Raw genomic sequence first — 15,799 nt, 5'->3', positions numbered from 1 at the left:
ATCCCAGCCGGCGAACCCCTCCCTTAACCCAGACGACGCTGGCACAATTATGCGGCGCCTCGTGGGTCTCCCGGTCATGGCCGGCTGTGACATAGCCTGGGATCAAACCCGGGTCTGTAGTGATACTGCGATGGAGTGCCTTAAAACGCTGCGCCACTTGGGTTTTGCTGGTACAATGATTTTCTACACTTTACATTTGCTTGTTTTGTCACAAACTGAAATTAGGTGAACTATTCAAGTTTTAGCAACCAGGAGATAGCCTAGCGATTTCTGCATGTTAGTATATATATATTTTGAACCGTATTGTAGTTTAGTTTATTGGTGTTTCAGTATTATTACAAGGTCTTAAAAACAGTTATTAAAAACACAAATACTTTTACATTACAATAAAAATAACAAATGTTAGAGCATTGGGCCAGTAACCGAAAGGTCACTGGTTCAAAAATAGGTCTCTACTAGTGCAGAGAATGTTATTTCTCAACAGCTTGTAACTTGTGCTAGAAAAATCACAATGCAGAAGAACATGCATCAGGTGACGTTGAGGTCAAACGTCTCATATAATGTCCATTTGGAAAGTATTCAGAGCCCTTGACTTGTTCCACATTTTGTTACGTTACAGCCTTATTGTAAAATGTACTAAATCGTTTTTTTCCCTCATCAATGTACACACAATACCCCATAATGGCAAAGCAAAAACAGGTTTAGAATTTTTTGCAAATGATAAAACAAAACTGACATTTACATAAGTATTCAGACCCTTTACTCAGTACTTTGTTGAAGCACCTTTGGCAGCAATTACAGCCTTGAGTCTTCTTGGGTATGACGCTACAAGTTTGACACACCATTCTTCTCTGCAGATTACCTCAAGCTCTGTCAGGTTGGATGGGGAACGTCGCTGCACATCTATTTCCAGGTCTCTCCAGAGATGTTTGATCGGGTTCAAGTCCGGGCTCTGGCTGGGCCACTCAAGTACATTCGTAGACTTGTCCCGAAACCACTCCTGCGTTGTCTTGGCTGTGTGCTTAGGGTCGTTGTCCTGTTGGAAGGTAAACCTTCGCCCCAGTCTGAGGTCCTGAGCACTCTGGAGCAGGTTTTTAATTGAGGATCTGTACTTTGCTCCATTATTTTTTCCCTCGATCCTGACCAGTCTCCCAGTCCCTGCCTCTGAAAAACATCCCCACAACATGATGCTGCCACCACCATGCTTCACCGTAGGGATGGTGCCAGGTTTCCTCCAGATATGATGCTTGGCATTTAGGTCAAATAATTAAATCTGGGTTTCCTCAGACCAGAGAATCTTGTTTCTCAGTGTCTGATAGTCTTTAGGTGCCTTTTGGAAAACTCCAAGTGGGCTGTCATGTGCCTTTTACTGAGGAGTGGCTTCCATCTGCCCACTACCATAAAGGCCTGATTGGTGGAGTGCTGCAAAAATGGTTGTCCTTCTGGAAGGTTCCCCCATCTCCACAGAGAAACTCTGGAGCTCTGTCAGAGTGATCATCGGGTTCTTGGTCACCTCTCTGATTGCTCAGTTTGGATGGGTCGCCAGCTCTAGGAAGAGTCTTGGTGGTTCCAAACTTCTTCCACACTGCAGAATTGTTTGGTACCCTTCCCCAGATCTGTGCCTCGACACAATCCTGTCTCGATGCTCTACAGACAATTCCTTTGACCGCATGGCTTGGTTTTTGATCTGGCATGCACAGCCAACTGTGGGATCTTATATAAACAGGTGTGTGTGCCTTTTCAAATCATGTACATTCAATTTAATTTGCCACAGGTGGACTTCAATCAAGTTGTATAAACATCTCAAGGTTGATCAATGGAAACAGGATGCACCTGAGCTCAATTTCGAGTCTCATAGCAAAGGGTCTGAATATTTATGTAATTATGAGAAAATTGATGAAAACATTTATGAAAAACCTTGTCATTGTGGGGTATTGTGTGTAGATTGATGAGGAAAACAATGTATTTAATATGTTTTAGAATAAAGCTGTAAGGTAACAAAATGTGGAAAAAGTCAAGGGGTGTTAATACTTTACCAATGCACTGTAAATACAGGCATATTTTTTTTGTTAAAAAATGTATTATCTGAAGATGCGTTTGTGTGGACAATTATGATGAGACCACCAGATTTGAATTTTTTTTTTATTTTCCACTCACAGAAAAAGCACAATGATGTCATCACTAAATTTGAGGTGGAGGCAAAAAGCATTAGGGGAGAGATTATCAAGACTGCCATGGATGAGAGAGGGGAGAGACTGGACCTGTTTGAGTACTTTACAAATGTTTTTCGGCTCTCTTTGACGTAATCACTGGTAGCGCAGTAGCCTATTGTCAATATTGTCTGTCAATATGTTGGTATGTTTTTATCAATACATATAATTTTTCCCAATTTGACTATCTCGTGTTCTATTTCTCATATTGTGTTAATTTGTTGGAACTGATTATATAAACTGGGAATGTGAGGATCTACTGTTAAACCTGCTGACAAATTGTAGTGAATGGTGGGGTAGAGAAGCTAACCCGGGTCGCTGGAGTGAAAGGCAAACACCCTACGCATTGCGGCTCGCTACAATATGTTGGTGTTTTGCACTAGTTGATGTGCGTAATAGCCATGCGTAAAAGGGAGAGCGAGAGACTTGTGCGCCTGGCGCACATAAAATATCAGGACCCGCCTGCTTGTACTCTGCTGCTGCTCAGAAAAAAATATTTTATCCCTCAGCGTAGTGGTCAAACCTTATCAGTAATGCTTCACGCCTCAACCTCGTAACCTCGTTGTTTAATCTCTATTGGGCGGTGAATTTGCAGGATATACCGTGAAAGAGCGCCATCGAGAAGATATGGAAATAAAGATTACCAGTGGAGATGATTTTGATTAGTTGTGATAATTTACTTCACTATAATCTGAAGTACTTTCGCCTTTTACTGGCATTTACCCCTCTAGTCAACCACAGAAATACTGCGTACAAATGGGGCATGTTACCAGTCCCTATACCGTTTGGGAGTTGAATCGAAGCACACGTTTTTTTTTTCTCTGAGGAAATACTGTAATTTACATCAATCAGACGAGATGAAGCTGTCCTTTAGTTCTCTGGTGATCACCGCTGGCATCTCCGGTATCCTCAGTTTCGCGTTTCTGGCTACGGCGATCGGGAGCGACTACTGGTACATTATTGCGGTGAACAGAACCAACCGGACCGATACAGACGTTTCGGATTCCCATTCCGGACTGTGGCTAACTTATGAAGGTATTCATTTTGATTAAGTAATTTGAAACCAATGTCTTTCTTAGATGGATGCCTTTCATAGTATCAGGTAGGATTATTTATTGTCATTTTTCCTGTAGCAAAACACTGTTTAATTGTCACAATGAAAACGGAATAAAATCCGTGAATAATCCATATGGTCCTCTGAATGTGTTTATCCATCTTTTCAGGTCAGAAGGTGTATTCTTACACATTTAACTCCCCCAACTACTCTGAACCTGAGATGCACATGTTGAGTGAGTTACCTGTCTATTATCACCTTATTAAACAAGACATTATAGAATAAAACATTTACAGCTATTGCTATTTTGAATAGATTCCCTTATTGATGAAGCCTCTATCTGTGTCTCAAGTGTTGGTGATAGGAGCACTTCTATGGTTGGAATATTGTGTGTTTCCCCAGACATGCACAGTGCGATTGTGGTCCTATTGCCTCTAAGCCTGGTCCTGCTGGTGTTCGGAGGCATCTGTGGATTGATCAGTTCCCTGGCCCGGAGCCCCGCACTCCTCACTGGCACCGCTTCCTATCTCATCCTCTGCAGTAAGTGTGTCCTCCATCATCACTCATCCTTAGGGCCCTAACTCCTAGTCTTAGTGCTAGTCTGTTTGTGCTACCATGCCAACGCCTTGTTACTCATTGTCATGTTTGGCATGACACGAAGTTGACATGATAGCACAAGGAGATCTGGGACAAGGGCAAGGCTACCTGACACCTACATGTCCAAATGCACTCCTATGCAACATACTCCCATCCATAAAGTCTTTAGAACAGGGGTGGGCAATTCCTTGAGGGCCTGATTGGTGTCACAGTTTTGCCCCAGCTAACACACCTGATCACCTAATCATGATCTTCAGTTTAGAATGCAATTTCATTAATCAGGTGTGTTTGCTAGGGATGGAGAAAAGGTGACACCAATCAGGCCCCCGAGGACTGGAGTTGCCCACCCCTGCTCTAGAGCAATGTTTCCCAACTCCAGGACCAAGTAACCCCAACAGCACACATGTTTGATGGAGCCCTGGACAAGCACACCTGACTCAACTTGTCAATTAATCATCAAGCCCTCAATGAGTTGATTTAGGTGAGTTTGTCTCGGGCTACAACAGAAATATGTGCTGTTGGGGTTACTTGGTACTGGAGTTGGGAAACATTGCTTTAGAGCCAGCCCATTCACTTAGAGTTGTGTGCATCTCAATTGTACAAAGGAGGACAAGAGGAGGCATCAAGGTCATTTTAGATAATTGAGATTCACCCCTCTAGTTTCACAGTTGAAGTGAGATGGTGGTGGAGTGGTTAATTGGAGCACAGATACAGAAGGTCTCACACCATCTGGCTCTGCATCACAGAACGACTTGGAAAGGTCTTATTGTCGGTAATGTTATTTACCACAATGTCAGTCTCCACACACACTAAACTATCTCCATGTGGTTGGAGCTAGGCTGATAATAATGGGTTTGATTTGACCACAGAGGAAGGGAGAATATTTTAAGATTGATGTTCTCTCCACTGCCCGCCAGTCCATCTCTCTCCTGTACTTAGTGGAAATGTTGGTTTGCTTGCCTCCCAGATAGTAGATGGATTACCGGTATTAGTATATCTGTTACTGATCTTTGGGGATGGCCAACACTGCAATATCCCTCTGGTTTCAAACACTTTCACTGCCTAATTTCATTTTGATGAAAGGGGACTGCTGAGGAGAGCAATGATTTGGTTATATCCACTGAAATAAGTCATTTGCGTAATAGATTGAGGGGGGGGTGGAGAGAATAGAAGAGGGAAGGTACTGGAGAGCAAGATATGGATGGGAATGACTTAAGCCAGCTTTAGAGGAGGAGAAAGAGGTGGAGGTTATTGGACTTAAGGATGGAGAGAGGTGGGGTTATGGGCTTTACATTTGAGGGAGATGAAGAGATTAGTGTTTGGGATTTAAACGAGAAATGAGGGTATGGAGAGATTGTAAATATAAAGGTTTGTAGATAGAGAGAGAGAACTAGGTTGAGAGAGATGGATGATGATGGACTTACACTGTACACAGATCCCCCATTACAAGGCCATATCACTGGGAAGGAACGGACCACAGATGGCTTGATGGCACCCCTGCCTAGCCTGTTGATTACCAATCCAGTTATGAGGATTACCTTCTCAACTGTACAGTATATCCTTTATTATCTTTATGGAGAGTCACTTGGTGCAGAGTTGTAACGACCTTCTCTACGGAAAGTGCAAGTACACAGTACTGTATGTCCTCTGAGAAGAACATCAATTAATTGGACAGCACACTGGAAAGTGTTTTCCTTTTCATTGATGGACAACATTACCAGGATTTAGCACCTTATTCTTCAGGGGCCCGATTCTGACTTAGGAAATTACTCTTGCACACGCCTTTCCTACGCACTTCTCAGTAGTTGGTATTCAGACTTACCTTATGAAGGTGCATAACGAGATTTGCAGGTGTGGTTCCCTTGCGCGCGCTGAATAAATGTAAAACAATTTTTAAGTACATGTATCTTAAGCCATCCCCTTAAATATTGTATACATTTTTTATTATAATTTTATCGAAAGACTAGAATACATCGAGAGAACGGGTTCAGAAAAGAGGGATCAATGAAAGAATGCCATCTATGTGTCTCCATTTCAGCACCAACTGGTAGATACAAAACTACTCTGATCTTGTAGATTAATAAGGTATATTTTAGGGTTAGGAAAGTATCTATGAATCATAAAAAAACAGGTTTAGAGAACCTTTACGCACTACATATCTTGATGAATAAAAAAGTGGTTTGATTCATCCTGAAAGTTGTCATATTCAAGTATAATCTATAAAATATTCGAAGGTGGAAAAAAGTGTACAATAGGGTTTGAACAATAGTCCTATGAATTTACCCTAATTCTCACTAATCATGAAACTGTATGATAACGGTCCACTTGTCGTGAACCGTGCGCCAGGCTCCAGGTTTAACCTGCTACATGTGGTCTGATTTCCTCAATGATTCAAAAAGGCTACATGACCCAAATTATTGCACAACGTTAGCCTAATATGAGCCACAAATGCTAGCGACCATCAGGCACAATTTACACGAACGTGACAGAGGAAAGAAAGGGAAATGGAAGGATGCTAAATATAAGCTATAAATGTATGTGGGTATTACTGATGGTGGCTCCCGATAGTGCTAATATTTAACATTACACAAATTGTAAAATAAAACCTGAGAAAAGCCCGGGCATAGGCTATAATTAAGACATTCTAATGCGCATGCATTAACTCGGCAGGTTCAGCCCTACAGAAGCCTATAGTTAGGGGGTCCAAATTTCATCCACGCAAATGGAGGGCACACAATTAAAATTCGTAACAACGGCACAGCTATTTGTAGCCTCTTTCACTGTGGAAAAGGGGCCGCAATTCATGTCATGTTGATTTTCAGTTTGCTTCCATATAGCTGGTTTCACATTCGTCTCCAATCAAAAAATAAAGTATATGCTTTTTCCTCTTGGAACAGGCAGGTTCGCTCGACCTTATTCATGGAGTCCTCGTGCGTAAAAGTGGAATTATGAGGCGACTAAACCAAGGTCAGAATAAGGTTTATCTGTAGACACAACTCCGCTACACCTTCATTTCTTAGATCTCCACCCCGAACAAATAGCGGGTGAATAGCATGCTGCTATCCTGCTTAAGTTCAAGGTCAGAATACGCATAGCGAGAAGTGCATAAAATGGGAATTACGTACGTTTTACGTGCGCTTAACTCTGGTCGGAAAAGGGGCCTAATAGAAAAGGAACTTGAGGGTAGAGCGTTGTTTACTGTTTTACTTACTGTTTTACTTAATCAAGAGTGACCAATGCAGCAGCTTCAGCCAACGCTCAGCTCTTGACCGATGGGCGTCCCCACACAATTTGAATGAGTGGAACGGACATTCTAGATTTTACTAATTCTAACTCAACTGGTGCCCTTTCTCTCCCCGTGACACTGCCAGTTAGGCCTAGAATAACCCTGATAAAGAAAGCCTTGTGATGCAGGAGAACTGAGTTAACGAACAAGACTCTTCATGCCTCCAGACCTAATCAACAGCACATGGTAATGTGTGAAATGGAATCAAGGCTGGAATTACACTGAACAAAAATATAAACGCAGCATGCAACAATTTCAACTGATTACAGTTCACATAAGGAAATCAGTCGATTGAAATACCTTCATTAGAGACTAATCTATGGATTTCACTTCACTGGGAATACTGATTTTCATCTATTGGTCATATACCTTTTTTTTAAGTAGGGGTGTGGATCAGAAAACTGGTGAGTATCTGGTGTGACCACCATTTGCCTCATGCAGTATGACACATCTCCTTCGTATTTATTATGGATCCCCATTAGCTGCTGCCTTGGCAGAAGCTACTCTTCCTGGGGTCCAGCGAAATTAAGGCAGTAATACATTACAATGCAGTCATAACAGATTATACAGCATTTTAAATGTGTGCCCTCAGGCCTCTACTACCACATCTATAACACAAAATCCATGTGTACATACGTGTGTGTATAGTGCGTGTGTTTGTGTGCATCTGACGACGTTTGTGTTGCTTCACAGTCCCTGCTGTTCTGTAAGGTGTATTTTTATCTGTTTTGTAAATCAAATTTTACTGCTAGCAACTTGGTGTGGAATAGAATTCCATGTTGTCATGGCTCTATGTAGTACTGTGCGCCTCCCATAGTCTGTTTGTCACGCCCTGACCTGAGAGAGACGTTTTTCTCTGTTTGGTTAGGTCAGGGTGTGACATGGGGTGGGCATTCTATTTCTTTGTGTTTAGCCGAGTATGGTTCCTAATCAGAGGCAGCTGTCTATCGTTGTCTCTGATTGGGAATCATACTTAGGCAGCCCTTTTTCCCTCCTTCAGTTGTGGGATCTTGTTTTTGTACAGCTCAGTAAAGCCTGCAGAACGTGACGTTCGTTTTCCTTTGTTTGTTGTTTTAATTTAGTGTTCTGAGTTATAATAAATCTTGATCATGAGCACTTACCACGCTGCACCTTGGTCTCCTCTCTACGACGATCGTCACAGTTCTGGACTTGGGGACTGTGAAGAGACCTCTGGTGGCATGTCTTGTGGGGTATGCATGGGTGTCCGAGCTGTGTGCCAGTAGTTCAAACAGACCACTCGGTGCATTCAACATGTCAATACCTCTCACAAATACAAGTAGTGATGAAGTCAATCTCTCCTCCACTTTGAGCCAGGCGAGATTGACATGCATATTATTAATGTTAGCCGTGCTGCCCTGTTCTGAGACAATTGCAAGTCCCTCTTTGTGGCACCTGAACACACGACTGAACAGTAGTCCAGGTGCAAGAAAACTAGGGCCTGTAGGACTTGCCTTGTGGATAGTGCTGTTAAGAAAGCAGAGCAGCGCTTTATTATAGACCAACTTCTCCCCATCCTAGCTACTGTTGTATAAATTTGTTTTGACCATAGCAGTTTACAATCCAGGGTTACTCCAAGCAGTTTGGTCTCCTCAACTTGCTGACGTGTATAGTGTTGCGTCATCAGCATACATAGACACACTGGCTTCACTGAAAGCCAGTGGCATGCTGTTAGTAAAGATTTTAAAAAGTAAGGGGCCTAGACAGCTGCCCTGGGGAATTCCTGATTCTACCTGGATTTTGTTGGAGAGGCTTCCATTAAAGAACACCCTCTGTAGTCTGTTAGACAGGTCACTCTTTATCCACCATACATCATTAGGTGTAAAGCCATAACACATACGTTTTTACAGCAACAGACTTTGATTGATAATGTCAAAAGCTGCACTGAAGTCTAACAAAACAGCTCCCCCCATCAATTTCTCTCAGCCAGTCGTCAGTCATTTGTGTAAGTGCTGTGCTTGTTGAATGGCCTTCCCTATAAGCGTGCTGAAAGTCTTGTCAATTTGTTTACTGGAAAATAGCATTGTATCTGGTCAAACAACATTTTTTCCCCCAAAAGTTTATTAAGGCTTGGTAACAGGCTGATTGGTCGGCTATTTGAGCCAGTTAACTGCTTATGGATCAGTGGGCGTCCCACCTCGACAGCTTCCGGTGAAATTGCAGAGCTCCAAATTCAAATTAAATTACTCTAAATATTTAATTTTCATGAAATCACAAGTGCAATACATCAAAATAAACGTTAACTTGTTGTTAATCCTGCCGCCGTGTCAGATTTCAAAAAGGCTTTACGGCGAAAGCAAACAATACGATTATCTGAGGACAGCGCTCAGCACACAAAACATTACAAACAGTAGATTCGTCACGAAAGTTGATCTCTGTATGGTTACACTCACAAGACTCCCGGTTACACAATAAATGTTCGTTTTGTTTGATAAAGTCCCTCTTTATATCCAAAAACCTCAATTTTGTTGGCGTGTTTTGTTTAGTAATCCAATGGCTCAAATTGCGGTCACAACGGGCAGACGAAAATTCCAAATAGTATCTGAAAAGTTCGTAGAAACATGTCAAACGATGTTTATAATCAATCCTCAGGTTGTTTTTAGCCTAAATAATCGATAATATTTCAACCGGACAATATTTCAACCAGACAATAGCGTCGTCAATATAAAAGAAAAACAATAAAGGTGCGCTCTCGGTCGCGCACAGCAACCAGCTCTGGGGACATCCCAAGGTCCACTCACTCAATGTGGTCATTCTCCCTAATTTTTCAGAATAAAAGCCTGAAACAATGTCTAAAAACTGTTCACAACTAGTGGAAGCCATAGGGAATGCAATCTGGGTCATAACCATTTATATGGTCGATAGGCTTTCAATGGAAAAACACCCATTTCAAAATAATGGCACTTCCTGGATGGATTTCTCAGGTTTTCGCCTGCCATATCAGTTATGTTATACTCACAGACATTATTTTAACAGTTTTTGAAACTTTAGAGTGTGCATATCCTAGCTTCTGGGCCTGAGTAGCAGGCAGTTTACTTTGGGCACGCTTTACATCCAAAATTCCAAATGCTGCCTCCTATCCTAAAAAAGTTAAGGGTTTTTTACTATTCTTAGGTAGGGGAATAACTTGTGTTCCCTCCAGGTAGGAGGGCACACACTTTCTAGTAGGCTTACATTTAATATATGGCAAATAAGAGTGGCAATTTCATCTGCTATTATCCTCAGTAATGTTCCATCCAAGTTGCCAGACCCCGGTGGCTTGTCATTGTTGATAAACAATATATTTTACTTTACGGAATTCAAAATTACAATGCTTGTCTTTTCATAATTTGGTCAGATATACTTGGATGTGTAGTGTCAGCATTTGTTGCTGGCATGTCATGCCTAAATTTGCTAATCTGCCAATTAGAAAAATTATTAAAGGAGTTGGCAATATCAGTGGGTTTTGTGATGAATGAACCATCTGATTCAATGAATGATGATATAGAGGTGATCCGGCTGTTGATTGTGGAATGTTGTCCCACTCCTCTTCAAAGGCTGTGTGAAGTTGCTGGACATTGGTGAGAACTGGAACACGCTGTTGATCCAGAGCATCCCAAACATGCTCAATGGGTGACATGTCTGGTGAGACATGTCAGAACTGGGACATTTTCAGCTTCCAGGAATTGTGTAAAGATCCTTGCGACATGGGGCCATGCATTATCATGCTGAAACATGAGGTGATGGTGGGGATGAATAGCACGACAATGGGCCTCAGGATCTCTTCACGGTGTCTCTGTGCATTCAAACTGCCATCAATAAAATGCAGTTGTGTTCATTGTCCATAGCTTATGCCTGTCCATACCTTAACCCCACCGCCACCATGGGTGACATCAGAAAACCGCTTGCTTGCACGACGCCATACATGTGGTCTGCGGTTTTGAGGCCTGTTGGGCGTACTGACAAATTCTCTAAAACGAAGTTGGAGGTAGCTTATAGTAGAGAAATGAACATGCCTGCAGTCAGCATGTCAATTGCACGCTGCCTCAAACTTCACATCTGTGGTGTTATGTTGTGTGACAAAACTTCACATTTTAGTGGCCTTTTATTGTCCCTGGCACAAGGTGCACCTGTGTAATGATCATGATGTTTAATCAGCTTCTTGATATGCCACCTGTCAGGTGGATGGATTATCTTGGCAAAGGAGAAGTGCTCACTGACAGGTATGTTAAACAAATTTGTGCACAAAATTTGAGTGAAATTAGCTTTTTGTGCATATGGAAAATTTCTTGGATCTTTTATTTCAGCTCATGAAACATGAGACCAACACTTTACATGTTGCGTTTATATTTTTGTTCAGTGATTTGACTTTCTACTGACACCTTGTGAATTTGGTCTGTGTATGTGTGCCTTGTGTCTTCCTCTCTCTGTTGTGGTCACTCTACGTGTGGCGCTCTTGTTTGTGCATTCTCTCCATCCTTCTATCGCTCTTCTGTCTTCTCCCTGTCATTCTCATCTTTGATTTTATCTTCTTCAATTCCTCCATCAAGCATGTTTTCTTGTAAACGTCTCCAATTTACTGGAAAACTTGTCTCTATGTTTATGTGAGGGTCTTGTATCATCTGCCAAATGCTCAATTTAACAAATAAATAAACACAACCATCAGTGAGCTTTAGGGCTAAGGAGGCCCTAAAGCCTCACAACACAAAGGTCCTTTCAATCCCCTCAGGAAGAGGGACTCAGGGTCAGACTGAGCCAAAGTGCTTCTGCAGCAGTAAGTAGCCTTGCACGAGCATTGGCTTGTCTGAGCCAGAACAGCTCATAGGGCAGGAGTCTGTTTTTTTTCTGTAGCTTGAGGCAGATTAATGTATACGTTTTTTTGTTTGTTTTTTACACCTGTAATTAGACAGCGGGGGGAGATTACAGGTGTAAAAAAAAAAAAACGATGAAAGAAATGCATACAAGGATAACTCCCACCCATTCCCCCCGTTAGTACCCATACACCCGACAACATCCCCCCACCCACTGGTTAAATGGGAGAGAGTGAGATGGTTGCCATTTTGCAGAACTAATCTTCTCTAGTTTACACTGTTTAAGGGATATCTCAGTGAAGACCACCTCTTCCAGGGCAATGGGAAGTATTGAACTACAGAAATTCAGCCGTGTCAATATATTCATTTTGACAATAGATATTCTGCCAGTTAAAACAACTGAAAATATGTTTTCATTTACCGAGGTCGGATTGAATTGATTTGAGCGTTCTGTTAAAGTTTCTGGCAAGGGTTTAATCTAAGGAAAGAACTATATTTACTCCCAATTATTTAAATTGGGAAACAATTGGTATTCCATAAGTAGAGATGGAGTCTACCATCGGCGTCTTGAGGCAGTAGGGCTGATTTGGTTAGATACCTTTTATAGCTTGAGATAAAGCATTGAATATCATAGATGAATTCAGTGTTTGGGAGCGATAGAGATACTTTGTCTAGATATGGTAAAATATAATCGAGCGTGTAATGAGATTAAGTGATCAGTAGATTTTAGGGAAATTTGTGTTATTTCCTTCGATTGATGAATTGCCTGGGCCAGGGGTTCCATGAGTAAGAATTGCAAAGGTGAAATTGGATTTCCTTGTCTGCTGCTTCTAGTGATTCTGAATGGAGCAGAGCAGATATTACCTGTTATAACTATGGCTAGATGAGAATGCAGTTAAATAAAGGAATAGCTTGAGTGGAGATGGCGTTGATGGTACAGCCAAGTAGGGAGAAACACCTGGGTGATGCTTGGAAGCTATCAGTGTCTGAGAGACCCACACCTCTAGCCTCGTACGAACCACAAGACTACCACACCTCTAGCCTCGTATGAACCACAAGGCTACCACAACTCTAGCCTCGTACGAACCACAAGGCTACCACACCTATAGCCTCGTACGAACCACAAGGCTACCACAGCTCGGAAGTAATCAGGAGCAGTCTCTTACGAGGTGAGCCTCTGTCATCTGAGTTCAGTGTCAATAGGGAATTTCCAGAACTTGTTAATTTCAACTTCCTGTTCAGTTTTGCTAACAAACGTTGTCTCTGTCGTAGCCAGCAATCATATCCACCAATCATTGAGCAGGCTGATAGGTAGTTGATTATACTCCCTGTGGTGCTGTCTCTGGTTTTCTCATTGTAAGTCATTCGGATCACTTTTAATATTTCAGTCCTGTGTGAATAAGCCCTCTGTGTAATTGCCTCTGATGTTCTTTCTAATGTTCCTGGCATGATGGGTCTATGGTTTTCTGGAATTTTATGAGTATCTTTGTATTAGTCGCCAGTCAGTCCAGTGTAGATGGAGTCTGAGGGAAAAGTAAGGGTCTCTGATGGTCCATTTGAGGATTGTAGGTCAACTCAATAATAACTGACTCACTCACTCACACTCCTTCCTCCCTCTCAGCTCTTGACACCCTTGGGTGACATAGGGATAAATTAAAATTATGCCCACCTAGCCCTCCTGCCAGCAATATGTGGTGATTTGGGCTGCTGGGCGCAGGGAGCTGGATACAAAGACGTTCTAGTTTATTGACTTTTCCTAAGCCGCCGGAACCAAAGACAGGAGTTTCCTCCATGGCAACATAACAGGACTCTGATGGCTCTTAAACTCCAATATCATCAGATGGTGCATGCTTCAGTCTACTTCTTGTTTCTCTCATTGTGATATGTGGGTTGTAAAGATAAAACAAAATACAACATTCAAGTGTTCCTCTCTTTCGCTGACTGTCCTTTTGATCCTACGCTTTTATGTGTAAGAAGCTGTCCAAGTGACTGTGGTGTCATTGTCCTCCATTGCTACCGCCTTTCAGGTGATCCTTCTCTCCAAGCCAAGTGTACTGTGTAAGCACTTGTGCTTACGTGAAAATAATGTTTATTCTCCCTCTCCAACTGCTTGTGTGCGCATTTGGTATATTAGCAATGACTTCCTGTTATTGTCTCCCCAGGTTTGCTGACACGCTTCAAAGTGAGCCCCAGCTACATCAATCGTGTGTGTGTGTGTGTGTTTCCTCAGGTGTTCTGACCCTCTCTGGTGTCAGCCTGTACATCAGTTACTCCCAACAGGCGCTGGCTGAGACTGAGAGGCTGGTGGGGGCTGAGCGTTTGGCCCAGGTGGTCAGCACCTCTTTCGGCTGGTCCCTTGCCCTGGCCTGGCTCTCCTTCTGCCTGGAGGTCCTCACTGGCCTGCTGCTGCTGCTAGCTGCACACCTAGCCACCCTGCAGCAAGGACAACAAGGCCACGGCTGGCCTCTCCATGTTGTAACCTAACCCAAGAGGCAGATGTCACAAGAACTGGATAACCAACTGGCCCAGAACTGTACCTTCAATTTTCTAATTATTTGTATGTGCTCGTATCTGGCACCACAAATTAAGTTCGCTCTGGAAAAATTGTTCTTTAAGTATTTCTCTTTTCATCCAAAATGCCATATGTGGTTTAGTCTATGGGCAAAACAGTTGAGATTTAGTGCCATCTTTTGGTGTGATAAGTCACTACATTTCAATTGACAAATGCCCCCAAATACCAAATTGTATTATTGTGGTCCTATAGGATGAGAAATTAAATGAAATGTACTAGAACTACGGGCCTCAACCACAAGTCACTCTGAATGGCTGTTAGCGGTCAAGGGGTTTCATTTTAGAACATTGGCAAGTGAAGGGTTATAGGAAAGAAGTATGTATCATGAGTGGATGTACTCAAAGCAAAAGCCATAGTAGAAATACTCAGAGCAGACTGAGGGTGCATCTCAAGTGAAGCCTTACCACTGCTACACCTGGCTATCAGCGGAGCCTTGTCTGGCAGCAAAACAGTTAATTCAGCCTCATTTACTGCCTGTTTAAAAAAACATAGCTGATATGGCTGACTTGCCTAAACAAATGTGGTTTCTACTGACAATTGAGATGTACAAACTATGGCATTAGGGAGTGATGAATGGATAAGAGGCCATCTGTAATTTTGATTAAGAAATTAGGAGACTAAATGACTTGGCGTTACCTTAGATTGTAAACTGTCATGGTCAAAACATATAGATTCAATGGTTGTAAAGATGGGGAGAGGTCTGTCTGTAATAAAGAGATGCTCTGCTTTTTTGACACCACACTCCAAAAAGCAAGTTCTGCAGGCTCTAGTTTTGTCTAATCTTGATTATTGTCCAGTCGTGTGGTCCAGTGCTGCAAGGAAAGACCTCCTCTTCATTGTAATCAGAGGCCTGATATAAATACTATGCATGCCAGTCTCTCTTAGCTAAGAGTTGAGGAGAGACTGACTGCATCACTTCTTTTCATAAGAAACATTAATGTGTTGAAAATCCCCAATTGTTTGCATAGTCAACATACACACAGCTCTGACACACACTTACCCCACCAGACATGCCACCAGGGGTCTTTTCACAGTCCCCAAATCCAGAACAAATTCAAGAAAGCGTACAGTATTATATAGAGCCATTATTGCATGGAACTCCGTTCCATCTCATATTGCTTAAATAAACAGCAAACCTGGTTTTAAAAAAAACAGATAAAGCAACACCTCACAACACAACGCCTCTCCCCTATTTGACCTAGATAGTTTGTGTGTATGCATTGATATGTAGGCTACATGTACCTTTTTAAGAAATGTATGTACAGTTGAAGT

At 42.2% G+C, this 15,799-nt stretch overlaps 1 protein-coding gene across 1 annotated transcript; it reads left to right on the top strand.

The window, feature by feature from the left end:
* Positions 1-15,199, top strand: LOC115201415 (transmembrane protein 235). Its single transcript, XM_029765019.1, has 5 exons — positions 1-170; positions 2,160-3,245; positions 3,434-3,499; positions 3,667-3,804; positions 14,186-15,199. The coding sequence occupies exons 2-5, from the start codon at positions 3,068-3,070 to the stop codon at positions 14,437-14,439; spliced, it is 636 nt and encodes a 211-aa protein (XP_029620879.1). The 5' UTR covers positions 1-170; positions 2,160-3,067; the 3' UTR covers positions 14,440-15,199.
* Positions 15,200-15,799: the final 600 nt, after the last annotated feature.

Source organism: Salmo trutta, chromosome 10, assembly GCF_901001165.1.
Source record: "Salmo trutta chromosome 10, fSalTru1.1, whole genome shotgun sequence".
Classification (NCBI taxonomy): Eukaryota; Metazoa; Chordata; class Actinopteri; order Salmoniformes; family Salmonidae; genus Salmo; species Salmo trutta.
The sequence above is the reverse complement of the archived record's forward strand: the minus strand, read 5'-3'. Positions and strand labels throughout refer to the sequence as shown.